This window comes from Sinohyriopsis cumingii, unplaced genomic scaffold (assembly GCF_028554795.1).
Source record: "Sinohyriopsis cumingii isolate HCF-2022 unplaced genomic scaffold, ASM2855479v2 utg002522l, whole genome shotgun sequence".
NCBI classification, from domain to species: Eukaryota; Metazoa; Mollusca; class Bivalvia; order Unionida; family Unionidae; genus Sinohyriopsis; species Sinohyriopsis cumingii.
The window spans coordinates 24,979-43,050 of record NW_028316237.1 but is presented as its reverse complement, the minus strand read 5'-3'; the positions used below and the strand labels follow the sequence as shown (position 1 = coordinate 43,050).

At 33.3% G+C, this 18,072-nt stretch overlaps 1 protein-coding gene across 4 annotated transcripts in view; it reads right to left on the bottom strand.

Moving 5' to 3' along the window:
• Positions 1-18,072, bottom strand: part of LOC149770184 (uncharacterized) — a 59,796-nt gene that overhangs the window by 18,199 nt on the left and 23,525 nt on the right. For 2 of the 4 annotated variants that reach the window (XM_089949263.1, XM_089949265.1), the window contains 7 exons: positions 14,852-15,053; positions 13,938-14,048; positions 13,003-13,095; positions 8,674-8,757; positions 7,813-7,851; positions 7,298-7,378; positions 3,996-4,079 (listed from right to left, as the gene is read on the bottom strand). In XM_089949263.1, coding sequence (XP_089805389.1) covers positions 3,996-4,079; positions 7,298-7,378; positions 7,813-7,851; positions 8,674-8,757; positions 13,003-13,095; positions 13,938-14,048; positions 14,852-15,053 — 694 coding nt within the window. The remainder of the gene's footprint in view (positions 1-3,995; positions 4,080-7,297; positions 7,379-7,812; positions 7,852-8,673; positions 8,758-13,002; positions 13,096-13,937; positions 14,049-14,851; positions 15,054-18,072) is intronic. The other 2 variants (XM_089949264.1, XM_089949266.1) reach the window with 2 other exon arrangements.

The following is an 18,072-nucleotide window of genomic DNA, read 5'->3' as shown; positions in this document are numbered from 1 at the left end:
GCTGAGCAAGCAAAGTGCCATATATATGACTTTAATTATCATGCCACCGTATATTTACTTTTTTGAAAAAATAAAAATTGAATGTGTCCTTCTACAGTGCGAGTGTGTTTTATACTTTTATGGGCAAATAGTTATAAGTTTATATATATCACAACCCCACTAATTTAATATACATAAATGTCGTTTTATAAACTCATATTTTCCTCCATTATCTTATGCTTCGCTTGATACGTCGTTACTCAGTTGCCACAAAATAGGTATAGCGTGTTAACAACAAGTTGTATTGTAAACAAACAATGGACACGAATGTAGCAGACAACAATACTCCTAATTTATTAGATGTTTATGTGATTGAGACAAACTATATGTTTATAAGAACTTTACAAGTATAAATGATTAATATGATGATATTAATGAATTCACTGAGTCCTTTATAGGTACTGAAAGGACTTGCGAAGACCACGTCTATGTATCCTATCACACACGATACGTGGTGAATAAATTTAGGAAATAAATAATTTTAAAACGCAAAGCCATAACACGAAGCTAATTCAGTACAATTGTAAGGCTAGCATGACTTCAAATGAACTGGTCCGTGTAAAGGTGAAATACACCGTGGAACGTGGTTTACAAGTAAAATCCCCCAGTCTATTAAGAAGAAAGGAAATTTATCCTTACGTTGTACTGCCTCTTCCAAATGTCAAGGCAAAATAATAATATTGCTATTTTGTCAACGAAATAATTTAAAACAATATGATCAGCCCATGTATATTGAGAAAAGTGGATCAAATATAAGTATAAGTATTCCGTTGTTATTTTCGTGTAAATCGAACCCTTTGTTTGCGGAAGTGTTCAGTGATGGTTAGGAATTCCGTAATTCACCAATGTGTACTAAATGAGCGTGTTTGACAGTAATACTAACTTCAACGTGTAAATACAACCCCGCGAGCTAATAGTTCAAAAACAGAATGCATAATTACGATAGTTGTAAACATATTGACCATTACGAAACACAAATGTGTTATTTTCTAATTCTAACGTAAGTTATGATATACGACAATGAAACTCATCCACTCGGACAACAGTTAGCTAGTTAGTCCGTGTACAGATGATCGATATGTTTCTAGTGTAGGTCTTTGATATTGACACTTCATTTTCCTGTCCGTAACTTCAATGATATTAAACTTACTGCAATATCCCACAATCCTCCAAACGTAGGGAGGTAAATTAAGCTGATTACATGCAGAACTCGCTTACCAGGCGGTCTTAATAAAGACAAGGAGAAATCAGTCACCATTGTCATATTTACATTTCTTAGGAAGGGTTAAATCTTCCAGCCTTCGTTCCTTTTTCGTGAAACCGTTGGCTTGAACACTTTATAAACTTTGCTTCTAATAGGCAGCATATAGCCTTTTCTGCTGAGGTGATATCAAACATTATTTGCATGATTAGACATGCCTCATCATTCTTAATTTTAAACGTTCGGGCCTTTTAATCATTAAATTAGACTGTTATCTACATATTATCTGGAAAATAAGTTTCTGGAGCCTTACATAGGAATTATTTCCATAACTTGATACATTTCCGTTGTTTCAGGCATGTAACAGCCCTGTAGCTGACAGGTTAAACACAAAAAATACTATTGCCAAAAATGAATACCTCCTCGTCTATAATATAAATAGTCAACATAAGTACACAGTTAACTGCTACTTTTTTCTTTGTGTATATTAGGATAGGAGTCTTTAATTATGACTTCAGCATATTAAATCACCATGTAAATACATATTTTGTTTCCGTTTTCAATATAAAATATGTTTTTGTTGTCATTCGCCGTGTTAACGGCATCCCTGGTCAACGACATATCCTAATCGCGTTGCCAGTTTGTCTCAGGCGTGGTTCATGACTTGTATACTTTGTAAGTTCAAAGATCTGGTTCATTTGCGAATGTTGGCACTTAGTATATAATTTGTGGTAAAGGCAAAGTAATATCAACACCCTTAGATATTATCCAGTGTCTATGAAAAAAGCTGTCTTACTGGCATACGTCTTTCAAGTGCAAGAACGTTATCTTTATCCCTTTGGACGATATCCTCTTGTATACACAGCTTTAAGTTGTGTAATTTGGTTTTCTGGACTTGACTGTTCCTATGCCATGCATATATTTAAGGCCAATATCGCCCCTGTAGAAAGACCTTTGTCCATTTGTTCTTTCATTCATGTTGGCTTTATTTGATCATCGAGCATACTTATTGCGTTTGGCTTTTTCTTTTTTCATATCATTCATGGCCTGGAAGTCGCCAATCACTGGCATCAAGCTGTCTGTCAAAGGGTTCCATGCATGAGGATACGTGTGACCAGGTAGAGTCATGTATTCTTTCGATGTATGAAATTTGTCAATAAGCGCATGACGATCAAAGCCTTTGCCATAAATGTACGTCGCTTGCAAACAACGCAGTGGCACATTATAATGTTACCACGGATGAAATATTATCAAAACAAGAATGCATTATATATCAGTAAAATAAAAATCCAAGTACAAATATTTTCCAGTACGACTGTACGTTGTATCAAAATACAAAATACCATATTTTTACGTCATCAAGTATCGAAGACAACGACAGGTTGTATCAGCAAAGATACGTATTTATGACATACAGTATCTAGAACCAGTAATGGCTGCTTGGCGGAACAGTCGATACCAGTGACGGCTTTGAATAACCTGGGTGTGTTTTCAGCACATATTGATTTCACCATAGGGCGATAGTTTTTAATTAGAGGTAGGTACCTCAGATCATTCTTGCATGAAAGACAAGTTGGAAAATACATAAAAGGAAAGTCGTTCTAAGAAATAATTATAATTCTGCATTACTTTCTCATAATATATTTGGATAAATTTTGTGTCCAAGTCAGTATATGATCCAAGATGGCTTCCAAAACACGTACGACTCTTTGTGTCGACAAGAATGCAGTGGGATGCTATGACAGAAATCTCTAGACCGGATAATATGTGCTCAAATGATGCTCAGGCAGCTTCACAACATCTCATCCAAATAACCACTTGACTTTTATCAGGAAATGTTATTGCCGTATACTATGTAACTATCGGAAGACAGCGATGTATGATATGCTAATGTAGCTAATAACGTGTGTGGGTGATGTTTGACATAAAATAAAATGTATCAATTCTAGCTATGTTAGCGTCAATTATTATACGTGCACATATTAGTTCTCCTAAAATTAGTTTTGAGGAGCGTGCATACTTTCTCACACACATCATCAAATGCTTATCTAAGTCATCATTTCTCAATATGAAACATGTATAAATTTCTGGCAATTATGTATGGCAGCAATGTCTGTATCAACTACTTTTATTTTAGTTTCCAATTATCTTGATCGTTAAATCTGTAATTGCTTGTGTGTTCTGCATGTTATAATTAGGGCGACATAAAGCGTTACCAAATATTTGTTTTAATATTTATCTTTTGTCACTGACGCTGCGTGGTTGTTTGAAAATCGTATTAATGATTCCGGATTTTCCACCTGCAGAAATGCTTAAAATTATATTTATATTATGTTTCTTGTATAATGCGCAAAATCATCTATGGAGATATTATACAAGTGTATGGTAATACTGGGATTCATTTTACTGATCTGACCCTTCGTGTTTTACATTTTTCTCGAATTACGGCAACAGTATTATCCACTGTTCTTTAGTTATATATGCTTGTGTGATTCTCTGCTATAATAGTATGCAGTAGCCCGTCCTTTTCGCAGTACCATTCAATAGATAAGTAAACAAATACATTAATACAATTTAAAAAAAACTAATAAATAAATAGAGGGTTGCATGTTATAGCTCTTCCTTTCCCTAAGCATAGTGTTACTTGGTATGAAATAAGTATTTGTTACATAAACAAAATCATTTGGGTGTGTGTATTTGTGCATTAGCTTCCAATAAATGTTCACAGGAAGCATGAACAGTGGAATATGCAAACCTTTTCGTCTCCCTTTTCGAATTTGTTTTTGGCTTCCCCAATGGCGTCTGAATGACCCGAATCCAAGTTTTTTTCCCCAGCATTCTGAAAATATAGAATGAAGTTTCGATTACCATCCCAGTCTCAAATTTAGAAAAATGTGTGCTGTTTCACAAGCGACAGCAAACACAAACATTACACGACACGACTGTAACCACAAATCATATTAAGCAGTAAGACAGGATAAATCAGCATCTGATGATTCCTACAGAATGACAAAATGAGGTCGTTGATATATATATATATATATATATATATATATATATATATATATATATATATATATATGTATATATATGTGTGTGTGTGTGTGTGTGTGTTGGCAAACTAGGAAAATATGAGCGTGATTGTGATATCATAAAGGCATATGTGTTAATTATATCCGCAAATATATCATTATTGGGAACAATAAACACCTTAACACATCGATGATACAGATATGATTCATAATAATTAGAGAAAGAAAAAAGAGCATAATGTCGTATATTTACGTGCAATTGCATGTGTCGAGAGCTCTGGCCTGATACTTGCATTTTAAAAAATGCTGGTCGTATACAATGGGTAGAAATTTGCTCGCTTAATGCACATCTTGATGACACATTCAATTGATTATATTTTCAGACACTGCTTCTGCTCTTCAAGGCTAAATAATTACAACATGGACAATATAAATAGTAACGAAAATGTCATCTAAAGAATCGTAACTCTGAACAGAACACGAAACTATATTTTACAAAAGTAAAACATAGCAATTCAAACTCTCTGTTTATATAAGGTAACGATGTGGAATCGAAGCACAAAATACGCTGGGTAGTGGAAAACAAACTCTGTTCAGTTGTATTAACTTTCCGATATTCGTAGGTAAAAAACCCTTACTAGATAAGGAGTCGTCTCAACCTGAACCGTTTACGACGTAATTACTTTAGCGGTGAAATTTAGTAGGTAAGATATTTATTTTTTAGCTAAAGTAATCATAATCTCCTTGCGATGTTATTAATATACAGAAACCTAGCCTAAAAGCAATGAAAGAAGTAAATGTTAAACTCATCGTGTTTATAATTCCTTCTGAGTTTTTGTTGCAAATGGGGGAACTCGTGGGGTTTAATGACGTCAACATACAGAATATTTGGAATGGAGCTGATGTGTTTCAGCTCTAGATATGCAACCTTGCATTTGTTTAAAACATGTTGGTGAAATTAGAGGGCACTGTAAATAGTGATACCTTGGTTTCTCGCTGAATGTGTGAATTTAGTGTTGGTGTTTTTACTTATTGTTTCAGGTAAAGGATACGATATGGATGAAAAAGGATGTGAAATGATCAGAATATTTCCATGGTTATCATTCATTTGATGCTTGCTATATGTCGTATATGACGTGACTTTGGAAAGTCACATCCCTATGCTTTGGATAATAGCATCAACTTCGATTGGGTTTCGAGATATGTATATGTGCGTGTCATCAGCGTACAAATGTTGATAGAACGGATTACGGTCTACTACACCTGAGAGGGGTTGAGTTTATATAATGAAGAGAACAGGTACGAGAACAAAACCTGTGAAACACCAAGCCATAGTCGAATGGTCTGGAATGCGTTCCATTTTCAGACACAATTTGTGTTACTTCGAATACCTATGACTTTACTCACTTTAAGATTGTATCGCGAATGTCAAATACATATTGGAGATAGTGAAGTAATATATCGTTGTCTATTTGCTCCAATATGGCTGAAAAGTGAAAGAGGATGGGGATCGCTTCACTCTCCATCGCAGCGAGAAGCTCACAATTTCTAAGAGTTCATCTGATTGCGAGGACATTAAGACGGCAATGATCAGATCACCTGACTATTTACATTCAGATGCGATATAATTTGGGACATAACTTTTTCTACGATTTTCTTTTAATGATTGGGGTATAAACATACCAGATGTGTATTAAATCGTTTGGTCAATCGTTGGTTTCTATAATAACGGCTTGACAATAGCATTTTTACAAAAAGGATAGGAAAATCGCAGACGGATTAGAAATTTTACTAACGTCAGCTATTGATGAATATATTTATTTTAGTATTGAATATCGTGGATGTGTGAGCCGAAAAAAGTTTACTTGTCCTTGGGGTATTCTTTATCACGATTGCACACAAAAACTCCGTTGAGACGGGCTCAAATGCTATTAAAGCTCGCCTTTGAAAACTTCTGTCAAAACCGTAAGATAGTATGGTGACGATGATCTGGATGATAATATGATGTCAGTTTAACGTATAATGTATTGCACTTTGGCAGAAAACTGTTAACAGCACACTTTAATTCCACAACCTTCTGGATCATTCAATTTCCTTGTCAAAATAAGAAGAATCATCCTTCAATAATCAACAAGCACGCAACCAAAAAGGAGGAAACATGTACTATTTTTGTGATCGTGTGACTAAATATAAATCTTCCAAATATTGTTAAATAATAAGAATAACTATTAGTATCAATATCATTACATTCAAGTTATGTGCCAGAGGCTGAATAGCAAAGGTTCATGTTTGTCATAAACACGCACACGCACACACACGAAACTGATGTAATGTATGGACATTTATTCAATTCAGCTCGTGTGGAGAGAGAACATTTTAATAAGGAGGCAAATCTAAATAGATCCGACTGGTAAACACAGAACTGGTCTAGAGGTATATATGTGCGCATGTCTTAATATAAAGCAAGAGACCATTATTGGCATGTAAAAATACAATACAATGTCAGCACTAAATTATTTTGTGTTATTAGTCGGTTCTCTTTTGGCGAAATTAATAATTGCAATTGTTTTCCGCATTAGATAAATTACACAACGTAAATTCAACGCGAAATGCTTCTTTTAACTAGCGGTTCCACTGACACTTCCGCTGCATAATTAAGTGAATTCATATCAATCGGTTTAGACATATGCATCTTAAGATATGATGACAATAACACACAAACAAATGATATAAAGCTGAAATAATACTCAAATATTCAACACACACGGTATCAAATCGTTGGAGTTAGTGACCGGGCGACGATTACAAACAGAAATATTAAGTGCCAGGAACCTTCAGCATAAATGAATCCATCAAAACACTAATCACAAGTATATTTGATATTGTATTTGTTCATCAATACTAACCAGTATTCTGACGCTTTCTGAATGTTAAAAGTTTTATTTGTGTTACGTTACAGTGTGTACATGATGGTATTCTTATGAACAATTAATGTAATGTATTATGTATTATTCTCCATCACTACCTGTATGTCTTCATTTTCAACGCCTTTTCTTGATTTTCCTGCCTCGTCTATATTATCCAAGTTATTGCATTCGGCAACATTCTACAAATTTATGGAAATAATTATTTTATTCGCCTCCCTGTGTTGAAAATGAAAGTGCAATTTGCGGAAACATTATGTTATTATTCCGTTACTGTACATTTTCACGTGTAATTATGCTTATGTTTATTTATTGTCCATATAATATTCATATTTACTGAGTAAAAGTTTAGAGTTGCCGTTTTGGTTTGAAGGTTTCTCCGACTTCCTTTTTGTAGCACCATTTAAAAATAATTCATACAAAGTATTCGTTAATAAACCTTCCTTTCATCAAGCATCATGTAAATTGTTCTTCAATAAATAAACCATAATTGTGCTATATAATAAATAGTTTGCACATATGTATGTATGTATGCATTGTCCTCCGAGAAATTATTTATAACTCGTCAACGGTATTAGGATCTATGTTCACTTTTGCCTTACGAAAATGCGCTCACCTTATGATCACCCGGCTCCACTTTTTCTATTGTAGCAGTCTGAAAATACATAGTGCAATTTTCATTATCATCCCTGTCAAATGGCAATAGTCTCACAAATGACTCCAAGGACAAACAATAGCTGAATTTAGCTTTAGTGGAAGTCATACAAAGCATTATTAGAAGCGAAATGACAGCATCTCATGATTCCAGAAGAAAGGGACAGTAAGATGTCTGTTGCATTCATCAAGCTAAATTAATCCATGCAAAGCGACAAATGATGCAACCTCAACCATAATATTGTGCAAATTAATGCCTTGAGTTTGAAACATGTTCGATAGAAGCCACTGCATAGAATATTTACATGTGCGAAGATTCTACCTGCCACACTATCATAAATTTGCAACATGCTTTTTCTTTTGGCCAATGTAGCATTATTTTCAGATTTTCACTTGAAATTGCTTTTCCTCGTGGTGGAATCGCCCAAATATTTTGCCGCTCATATGTTCTGATTTGTTGTTCGTTAATTTTATTTTGATTAAAATATATATTAATTTACACAATGTTAATATTCGATCGTAAACAATATGTCTCGTTGTCTTATCATTAAAGAAGATATATTAACATTGCACCCGGTCTTTTCCGTAATATCACTCGAATCTCTTCCACTTAATTATATTAAAGAAAGGTATACACACTCTTGCTTTTCTTCGCCAATATCAATTTAGACGGTGACAATTTTATTTGGGTGTCACGTGTTTTATTTGTTGCGACATCACAGACTATACAGATTAGGAATGAATTCTTCCGTATCTGCATGCACTCAGTTATTTACAAACAATCGAATAATATTCTTAACGTTTTGCAAACTTTCTCACTCACTGCCTGTATTCCTTCATTTTTGCCGTTCTCGCTTGATGCTGCTTCCTCTTGTAGATTATCCAATTTTTTGTCTGTGGCAGAACTCTGCAAATGCAAGGCGAACAGTTGGATTAGTTGTGCAATTTCTTGTATAAAATACAGAAACATCATTTGTAAACTCTTTAACCATACAATTGATTTTTTATTCATTCTTTGTTATATGTTAAATATGTTATGTATGTATGTATGTGTGTACGTACGTACGTACGCACGCACGCACGCACGCACGCATGCATGCATGTATGTATGTATGTATGTATGTATGTATGTATGTATGTATGTATTGGCTGATATTTCAGAGAAACATTCTTTATTGGAAGTTTGTCTGACTTGTTGATATGTGAGTTATATTTGTTTACGTATACAAGAAACATAATAACAAAGTAATATATTTTCTTTTTCTAAAAGATGTTGTCAATCGTTATCAAATCAATAATTGCAAAATATATCACTTTGTAGGGATATATGTATGCTTGCATCAGGAATTATGGACCGTATACTATTCAAGACTCTTCTCTTTCATTTGTAAGTTCCTCTTTGGATGCCTTGTTTGTGCTTGGATCGCCATCTCTATATTTTTTGTTGCAGTATTCTGACAATATGTTGTGCAGCTTTGATAAACATCCCAATCTCAGTCTAAGAACGGAATGGTATATTTTGTAAAATTGACCGCAAGGAAAAGCAATTTACAATTTCACATGAGATTGGCTTCCATCTGATAAGTTGAACAACAGGAAACAATAAGGTGATTGATACAGCCACGAATCCCAAAATAATCTATTCAATATAATAAAAAATGAAACTTAAAAAATTGTCTATATCTGAAGACTTTTTAAAAAATAATTGTATGCATGCATGGAAAGCATCGAATCATGTATAATACTTCAGCTGTCGTGTTTTCTTTTGACCACTGTAGCTTTATCTTCACATTTTCACTTAACATTCTTCTGCTTATGGATGAATCGTTTATATTTCTTATGAAGTTTAAATGTTCTATGTTGGTGCTTGTTTCTGTCTATCCGTTGTGTGACTTGCATATTTCGCATTAAAACATAAAATTATGAGATTTCATTGTCCTCATTTGCGTGATGCCAGCGCTTTTTAATTATACGATGTGTCTATGTGTGCACTAAACAAGATATTTCTACCAATATATGTTAGAGATGATCAAGTTGGCTATTTGCATGAGTTTATTAAGTCTCTGAAAGGTGAACATCAACATACGGAGACAAATTGTTTGAATCCTAGCATACATAATGGGACAACAACAACTTTCCATCGAGGTATGTAGAACATTAAGTAAAAAGCTAAACGCCAAACAGAACACAAAAGGGACACATATATGCCAGTGCAAATGAACCTAAAGACGGGCATGACCAATGGAAAATAAAGGTAAATTTGGACAATTTTACGTACCAATGTGTGCACTAAAGTAATGAGCCTGTAAAGATCAAGACAAAGAGAACAAATATATTAATTAATCTGGTGTTGATCTTTCAAGACTGAACAATTAAAAATAATATCCTTTTAGAACGAGCAATTATGCTGTACATTTTAATTTTATTGCTAGATATTACCTTTGGGTGAATGACGAAGGAAGAGCACTCAATTGTAACGATGGTTTGGAAGCTTGACGCAGTAGGAAATGAGAACACAAAACAAATGGCAACGACATAGAAACACTGGGCAATAAAAGGTGGAAATATAAGCAATGAATACAACTAAATGATAAAAGTGCATGCAAAAAAGCCGGGTCATTTGTGCATCATCATGACATTCTACTGAACATCGTCAAACTTATAATTAACGAAGAAAACTATAACCATACAAACATGTATGTAGTTTTGTGAGACTTTTACCATTAACAAATACATTGCTTAATATTAACAAAGCATTAAACGGTTTGAGTGAGAGAGAGAGAGAGAGAGATAGAGAGAGAGATAACGTATTCAACGCAATGCATTGATTGGATAAAAATATATTCCAATGTTTTAAGTTGGCAGACATATTACTTAGAAGTTCTTCTACATAATGCATATTTAGGCATATGTTGACATTTCACGTTCTAATCATTTTGGATAATTAATTCAAAAGGAAAGATATATCACATAGATTTCGTCTAACGAAATCACATCGTCCAAATATTCGTAAGATGTTGATTAAAGTATACCGGCTAAATGAGATAAATGCATTCAAGTTTAAACGCTTGTCACTTTACAATAAATGTAAACGTTTCATTAACTATGCATTCGACTTGTTCGAAGGATGAAGTTAAAAGAAATTACTTCCAATTTAAAATTGTCTTTTTTGTTAATGGTCGTACAAATGAAATAATGTTGCCATTCCTGAGGCATTAAAGTACCATACCAGCATAAGGAAATGTTCAAATAATATTGTCTTAATAGTTTATGTTTTGCTCCAATGAAATCCATCAAGACAATTTGCTTCAAAAAGGACCTGGAATTAATACTGTATAGTGCTTACAGTCACTTAGGGCACCGCAGCGAGGAAATCGTAATCCATAATTAGAACAGTTAGAAACTAAACATAGGTGTTAACCAGATAAAGTACCGCGAGTTTGTGTTGTTTCTTTCATCTCATTTTTGTGGCTGTATACGAAAGAAATATATCCATTGGCACTGGAGTTTGTGTATCGTAGCGGACTTGCTTATGTTTCCATGAAAGGATCATTCCTCGTTGAGTTCTTACATTAACGGTTTCAAGTGATATTAAATGTTACGAAAACAATACATTTTTCACACTGCCCTAAATGCTGATACATATATGTCGCTAAGTATGTCCAATGATTTATGTGTTGTGCTATGTACAAAGGGAACTACTAAAAGTGTTTGCTATGGCTTGAATAAAGAATATTTTCAAATGGCGTGGGTGAAGCGAAAAATATGTGCAGACAATATTTTGTTCGATAAAGGCATCGATTGAATCAAAATCTTAAAGAAATATTTGATATCTAATTGACCGAGACTGTACCTCTATTTACATTAGCGACAAAGATATAAAATATTGCAAAATCCCATTTGGTCAGGAGTGATCTGCGATACTGAGCGACATTACACTATGTTCTAATTAGTTTGAGCTATGATGTCTACAACTTCACTGTTATATGAATATTGCATACTGATTTGTAATGGGCAATCATCTGACACAGAAACATGAATTCAGACTTGAAAATTATCGTCATATTGAAGCAGAGATTCAAATAAGATTGAACAACTATGCTTGATCTTTTACAAGATTTACACTTTTTGTGCTCTCAGATTAAGCACTCCAAATGTATCACTCATTTTACATAATATAAATAATATATCAAAATATACACTTATTTGAATAAAACATATTAAACATAATTGTACGTTTGTCACCTACTTCTCTAATATTTGTGTTTACTCTCTATGTTATAATTATGTTCAATATCTTATTAAGAAAAGAAAATGTTACAGCTCAAATTAGGAGCCTGCTGCAATTATTTAAATATACAAATAAATACAACACAGTCTATAAAGTTTAAAATGCAAAGTTTTGGGTCCTTGTTGAAGTTTGTTTGCATCTTAGAGTCCTTTATTATTTACATCTATTGTATCACTATGATAAGTACTACAGTCCGTTGTATTTGTTATTGAGTAATAATGTATTGGTGTAATCTAATTGTGGAAAAAGGTTTCAATACTGACTATAGTATGCGTCGATGACAGCTAAGAGGAGAAACGTTAGTGAATCAACCTTTATTCTGCAGCATGAACACATACAATGCTTATCTCTGGTTTCGTTATAATGTTTCATACTTTTTTACATAAAAGTGACCATGTAATAATTTGTAGACAGATATCAAGCAATCGATTCAATGATCTACGTATGGAGTGATATTCAGTTAAGATGTTCTGTTAGAGATTGGTGATAATATATTATATTATAACCTGTTACTAATCCATTATATTCTTGTTTTATTAAATAGTATCCTTGTCACTGCATGTATATGTGTGAATCGTATTATCTCATTTATAAAACGTGTTCCACAAATGTCACCAGAATGTTTACATAGTGGTGAGTTCATGTCAACCTAACGTTTACACAGAAAGAGGCACGGTAATGTTTTAAAAGATGGTGTAAAGTGGTTGGTAAAAGTTCAACATACAAAATGACAGCGCCAGGAACTAAACAACTAATAATAATAATAATAATAATAATAATAATAATAAGAATAAGAATAACAAAAATAATAACAATACTAACAAGAAGAAGAACAACAACAAAAGTGAAAATAAATATTACCTGGTCCTCTTTTTTATCATTTTTGTCTACTTGATCGTTGGATGCTTCTGCCTCTTGTGTTGTCAGACCAGGTCCGGAAACATTGTTCATAACCTGTCAAAATGCTCTTTTCTATAAAATTAATGTTTACACATGATATCGTATTTAGTCTAGGAAGATTAGCATTAGACTGAAATCAATACTTAAATGACGTTCATAATGACATCTTCGCTCGATTCTTTATTGTCTAGGTTAACATGGCGCCATTTGTGACATAAACGTTTTACCATTATATATATATATATATATATATATATATATATATATATATATATATATATATAGAGAGAGAGAGAGAGAGAGAGAGAGAGAGAGAGAGAGAGAGAGAGACAGACAGACAGACAGAGAGAGAGAGACAGACAGAGAGAGACAGAGAGAGAGAGATGTATATATATATATATACAGATAGATAGATAGATAGATAGATAGATAGATGTATAGATCGATAGATAGATAGATATACAAAATAATCATCAGCATTAAAATGAGATTAAGATGACCAGTGTCATCAGCGAAATACAGTTCTGATCGTTAAACTGTTGTTACCGATACCGATGTTTGCAAAATCGATCATCACTTTTGTTCCTAAATTTGGTATGACGGCGGACATATCATTTTCCGTTATGTAAGTATGCATGAAACTCATCTAATTAAATGCTTCACATGTGTCATGCTTAAACAATGATCGAAAGATTATTTCTCATGGTAGAGAAACAAACCAAAATCATAAAAGAATCTAATATTGTCTTTACTAGTTGCTTCGGACACAAAATAATAAAAAATATTTGTTGCTGTACTCTGTGACAACAGTAATCGGTTCTGACTTCAAAATACTTTGTAATATTGTTCTGTGTCAACAAAGCAAATGTTCGTTAATCTTAAAATATGTTGCAAACCTTCTTTGCAGGTGACAAGGAGTTTCTTTGTTCAAAATCTATAGACGATGCTACTTGTATTAGTCTTTCATATCTACCCCATGTTATCTCTCTGCAGTTCTGGAATGAACTCTGAAAAAGTAATACAACAATGATTGTTTAGGAAGTACTCGTGTAAATAATGTTTTGAAGATGAACTGAACTGTTACACCTGGCAAATATTGGCATCTATTTTTCAAAGGATTCGAAACCTGATCTAAAGAAACTCGGAACACATCTCATATCATTGCTTCAAATGTTCATTATCAACGGAATTATATGTGTACATGATGTCCACCACACTGTCAGCCACGAAGGTGCATAATATCTATTAAACGGTAATTATATATTTAGCAATAAGAAATTACCCCTAAAGACATATCCATAAACAAATTGATTTTTGTTGTGTGTGTTGTAATTCTGTAACATTTAATGGTGATCTAACCGAGGGCCTCGAACCATTTCCATTTTGTAAAAGAAGCTCAGATTCTAAAGATGAATTAAACTAGAACAAAATTTAAGTTGCAGATGCTCTTTCTCGAAGGGATTAATCTAGTCAACCCTGTCGCTTTGCAAACTTGCGTCCTAGTTTACCGCATGACGACCCAAGCGTGTGAGTTGTAAATAATATTCTGTAAAACAGTAACACCTAGCTGATTAATTATATTTTTCAGTGGACAGTTGGAATCTTCTATATATGCTATAGCAAATTAACCGATGGCCCGCTGGACTGAGGCATCCTTTGGGTGCAGAAAATCCAATGAATTAAACAATTTTGTTGATAGAAGACTATTGATATCGGGTCCTCACGCTTCATAGAAAAGGGAAGCTGCGATACAAAACATACAAATCAGATACACACATTCTATAATCACTTCGCAGGGTGAAGGCAATACCATTAGAATCTTTAGAAGTATCATGATTGTATCTTTTTCTGGAATATTTTGATGCTTCGTTAATTCTTCGAAAGCGTCTGTCCACTCATTGTCGTAAAGCTCTGAATACACTTCTTGAAGCTTAGTTGGTCGATCAGCGTCGCTAAGGTCCGCAATATTGACGTTTCCATGCTGAAGCATATCTGCTGCTATTGTACTCAACCTACAATTAAATGAGATGGTTAAATGCTTCAATTGCTCGGTAAAACAGTTTTTTTAAATACATAAACATTTCATGCTCATATAATGCTTATGCTGAAAATCAACAATTGAATTGAATTGTGTAATCTCACTACAAAATTTTAATTATATATATATATATATATATATATATATATATATATATATATATATATATATATATATATATATATATATATATATATATATATATATATATATATATTCCATACTAATTATCTTCATAGTTGAGTGTTTCATCCTTCTTTTTAAATTACATTTTAGTTTTCTATATTAGGAATGATTTACCGAATTTTTTTATTTTCCTAGTACTAACATTAGTTACATATGTGCGTTCCAGGGAACATTTTATTATTTATTTTAACTATTCACTGGAATTATTAAGTGCGAAAACTTTAGGATTTAAAGACTGTTTTAGAATTTATATGAATTTATTTTGAAAACATTTAGATTATATCATTCTGATATATCCGTAGTATAGGCACATCAGCAAAACGATTGAAATGAGTAGAGTCCATAAAAAAGAACAATTTGCTTGACAATATTTTAGTTCATTATTTTGTGAATTTTCTTTTCGAAAGACGCCTTTGGTTTGATTAGTATGTTTATACGGTTCAGACTGGAAATTATGAGAAATCCATTAAAGAACCGAGTGGAAATAGGGCTAAGAATGTTTCAGATTCAGCGGAAAGTAATGCAAATGATGATGCAGACAAAAGAAGAAGCAATACAAACGTGCATCCACATGATATCCAGATGTTATTCTTGTAAAGAGATTTGAAAGCAAAACCATGAAAATCTGGCAAGGTTTTTAAACTATTTATATTTAAACACTTTAAATCGTCTGCCTATCACTCCAATAATCAAATGCGTTGGGAATATTTCATCAAGCATTGAAGGATTTGAATCAGTTGTATTGTGTTTTGATTTATTTTTGCTTCTTGTTGTGCAATAAATTCAAGAGTCTTTGGGTTTAAATACTATTGAAAACGGTTTGGACATAACCTTCTGGACCACTCAAGTTATTAAAAGAGTACCTTCTTACAACCGAAGATCCTCTTCAGGCTAGGTATTTTGGTCATTATATATTTAGAAATAAGGTACGTTGATTATATCATATTGCTTCCATTGGTGAGATATAAACCTCTTCACACAAAAATATATTAAAGACTTATATATGATATAGATAGCCCTGTGTATCATTTCATCATTCCATGAGTTTAGTTGTAGCTGTCACACACAATGATGATATACACAATGGCTTACAGCATAATGTAATGAATATGGTGTAGCCAATGTTCGGAATTGAGAAATAATAGACAATTTGAACCATCTATAACGATATTTGGAGAGGTCATTTGGAAATCTTTGGTACTTTCTGTTACTGAGTACGTGCTGGAAATGTGACAATTAAATTCGGTAAAATTTTATTTTGCTATGCTTGTGTTACATTTGTAGGACATGAAGTGGGACACGGTCATGTTAAACCTATATAAAGTAAGGTCAAGGCTATCTCTGTATTTCCAGTGCCTATCAAGTTATTTGATGCCCATATCTTAGCCAATCATTTCACATGCATATGGGTTTATACTTTAAAATGATGTCATTTTAGTAAACACAATATATAATTTCAGTCAGAAGCAAACATGTTGATTAAATACGTTCAGGGTATGGCTTTACCCAAAACACCAGCTGGACCTAATTCCTGATTAGCCAGCTGTTAAATTCATCGACCTTGTTGAGAAAGCTAGAGTAATTTCAAATTGATCATTCGACGCTCATTCAACTTCTGAAATTGCATTTTAATTTGTTTTATATTTGTAACATAAGTGATACTTTACTGCAAAGTAGGTATTCCTAGCAAACATCATCAGTGTTAGAGTAGTCAGCTAGTTTATTCATGTCAGTTGAGAGGATTCAATTATTGCATTCTAATTATTCATTAGACTTACAAAGTGCTTTGATTCAATAATTACAAAACATGTTGATTTTTGCTTTTTTTTCTTTAAATATTTTCAGAACTGAGCGTGGTCACAAAGGTAAAGAAATGTGAACGTAGTGTTTTTCTAGAATCACTCATCCTGGTGTCTGTCAAATCTCCAAACAAACTAAAAACAAAGTATTGAATTAATCCAGTCTGCTGTCCATGAAGTGATCAAAACTGGTATTTTACCCAATTTTTGAGCCGAAATATTCTACCCAGGAGTTTACCAAAATATCAAAAAGCCTTAAGGTGTTGACATGCCGAAGTGTGTCCAATAGATCCAAAGTGCTATATTACTCAGTCAACCATATTCATCCCTCTTCTCAACGGACCGAATCTGGGAGTTTGCAGCGAAGCTCTGATACTAACCCTAATATACAACCCGGGGATGTTGTCCTCTAAGACCATACGATGGTTAGCCTCATACTAAAATAATATTGAATGAATGGAATTTCATTAAGTTATGCACGTTGAATATTCATATATATACAATTGTCTTGATATATATTCAGTCAGGTAAATATGGGAACTTTATTTTCACTTGCACGCAGGGCATCAATGAGAATAATGCAATAATAAGTTTCCAGTTATAAGTTCGAACTCGCAAGGTTAATATCTGTGTCTACATTACATTATGGAGCTGCATATTTAGAACATGACAGGAATGTTAGCTCTGAAGAAGTAATTCGTGTAAAGTGGTGTTTTCAGCCGCCGCACTCTCGATATTGCAACTTAGCACTCTATTTACCAACTCAGACTTTCTTTCCCATGAACATACGTGAACTTAGTGTTTCTTTTGCAATAAGACTTTACTAATTATTAACTTTGAAATATCCTTCCGTATACAAGTTTACTTCTGGTCCTCGTTGCCAGAGTTTTGCAGTAGCTAATACAATATCACTGCACAGAAAACACAAAAATACAAGGCAGAGCATAATATGATAGTTATCTTGCTCGCGTGTGCTAGTGAAAAATTAAAGTAAGTGGAAATAGTAGG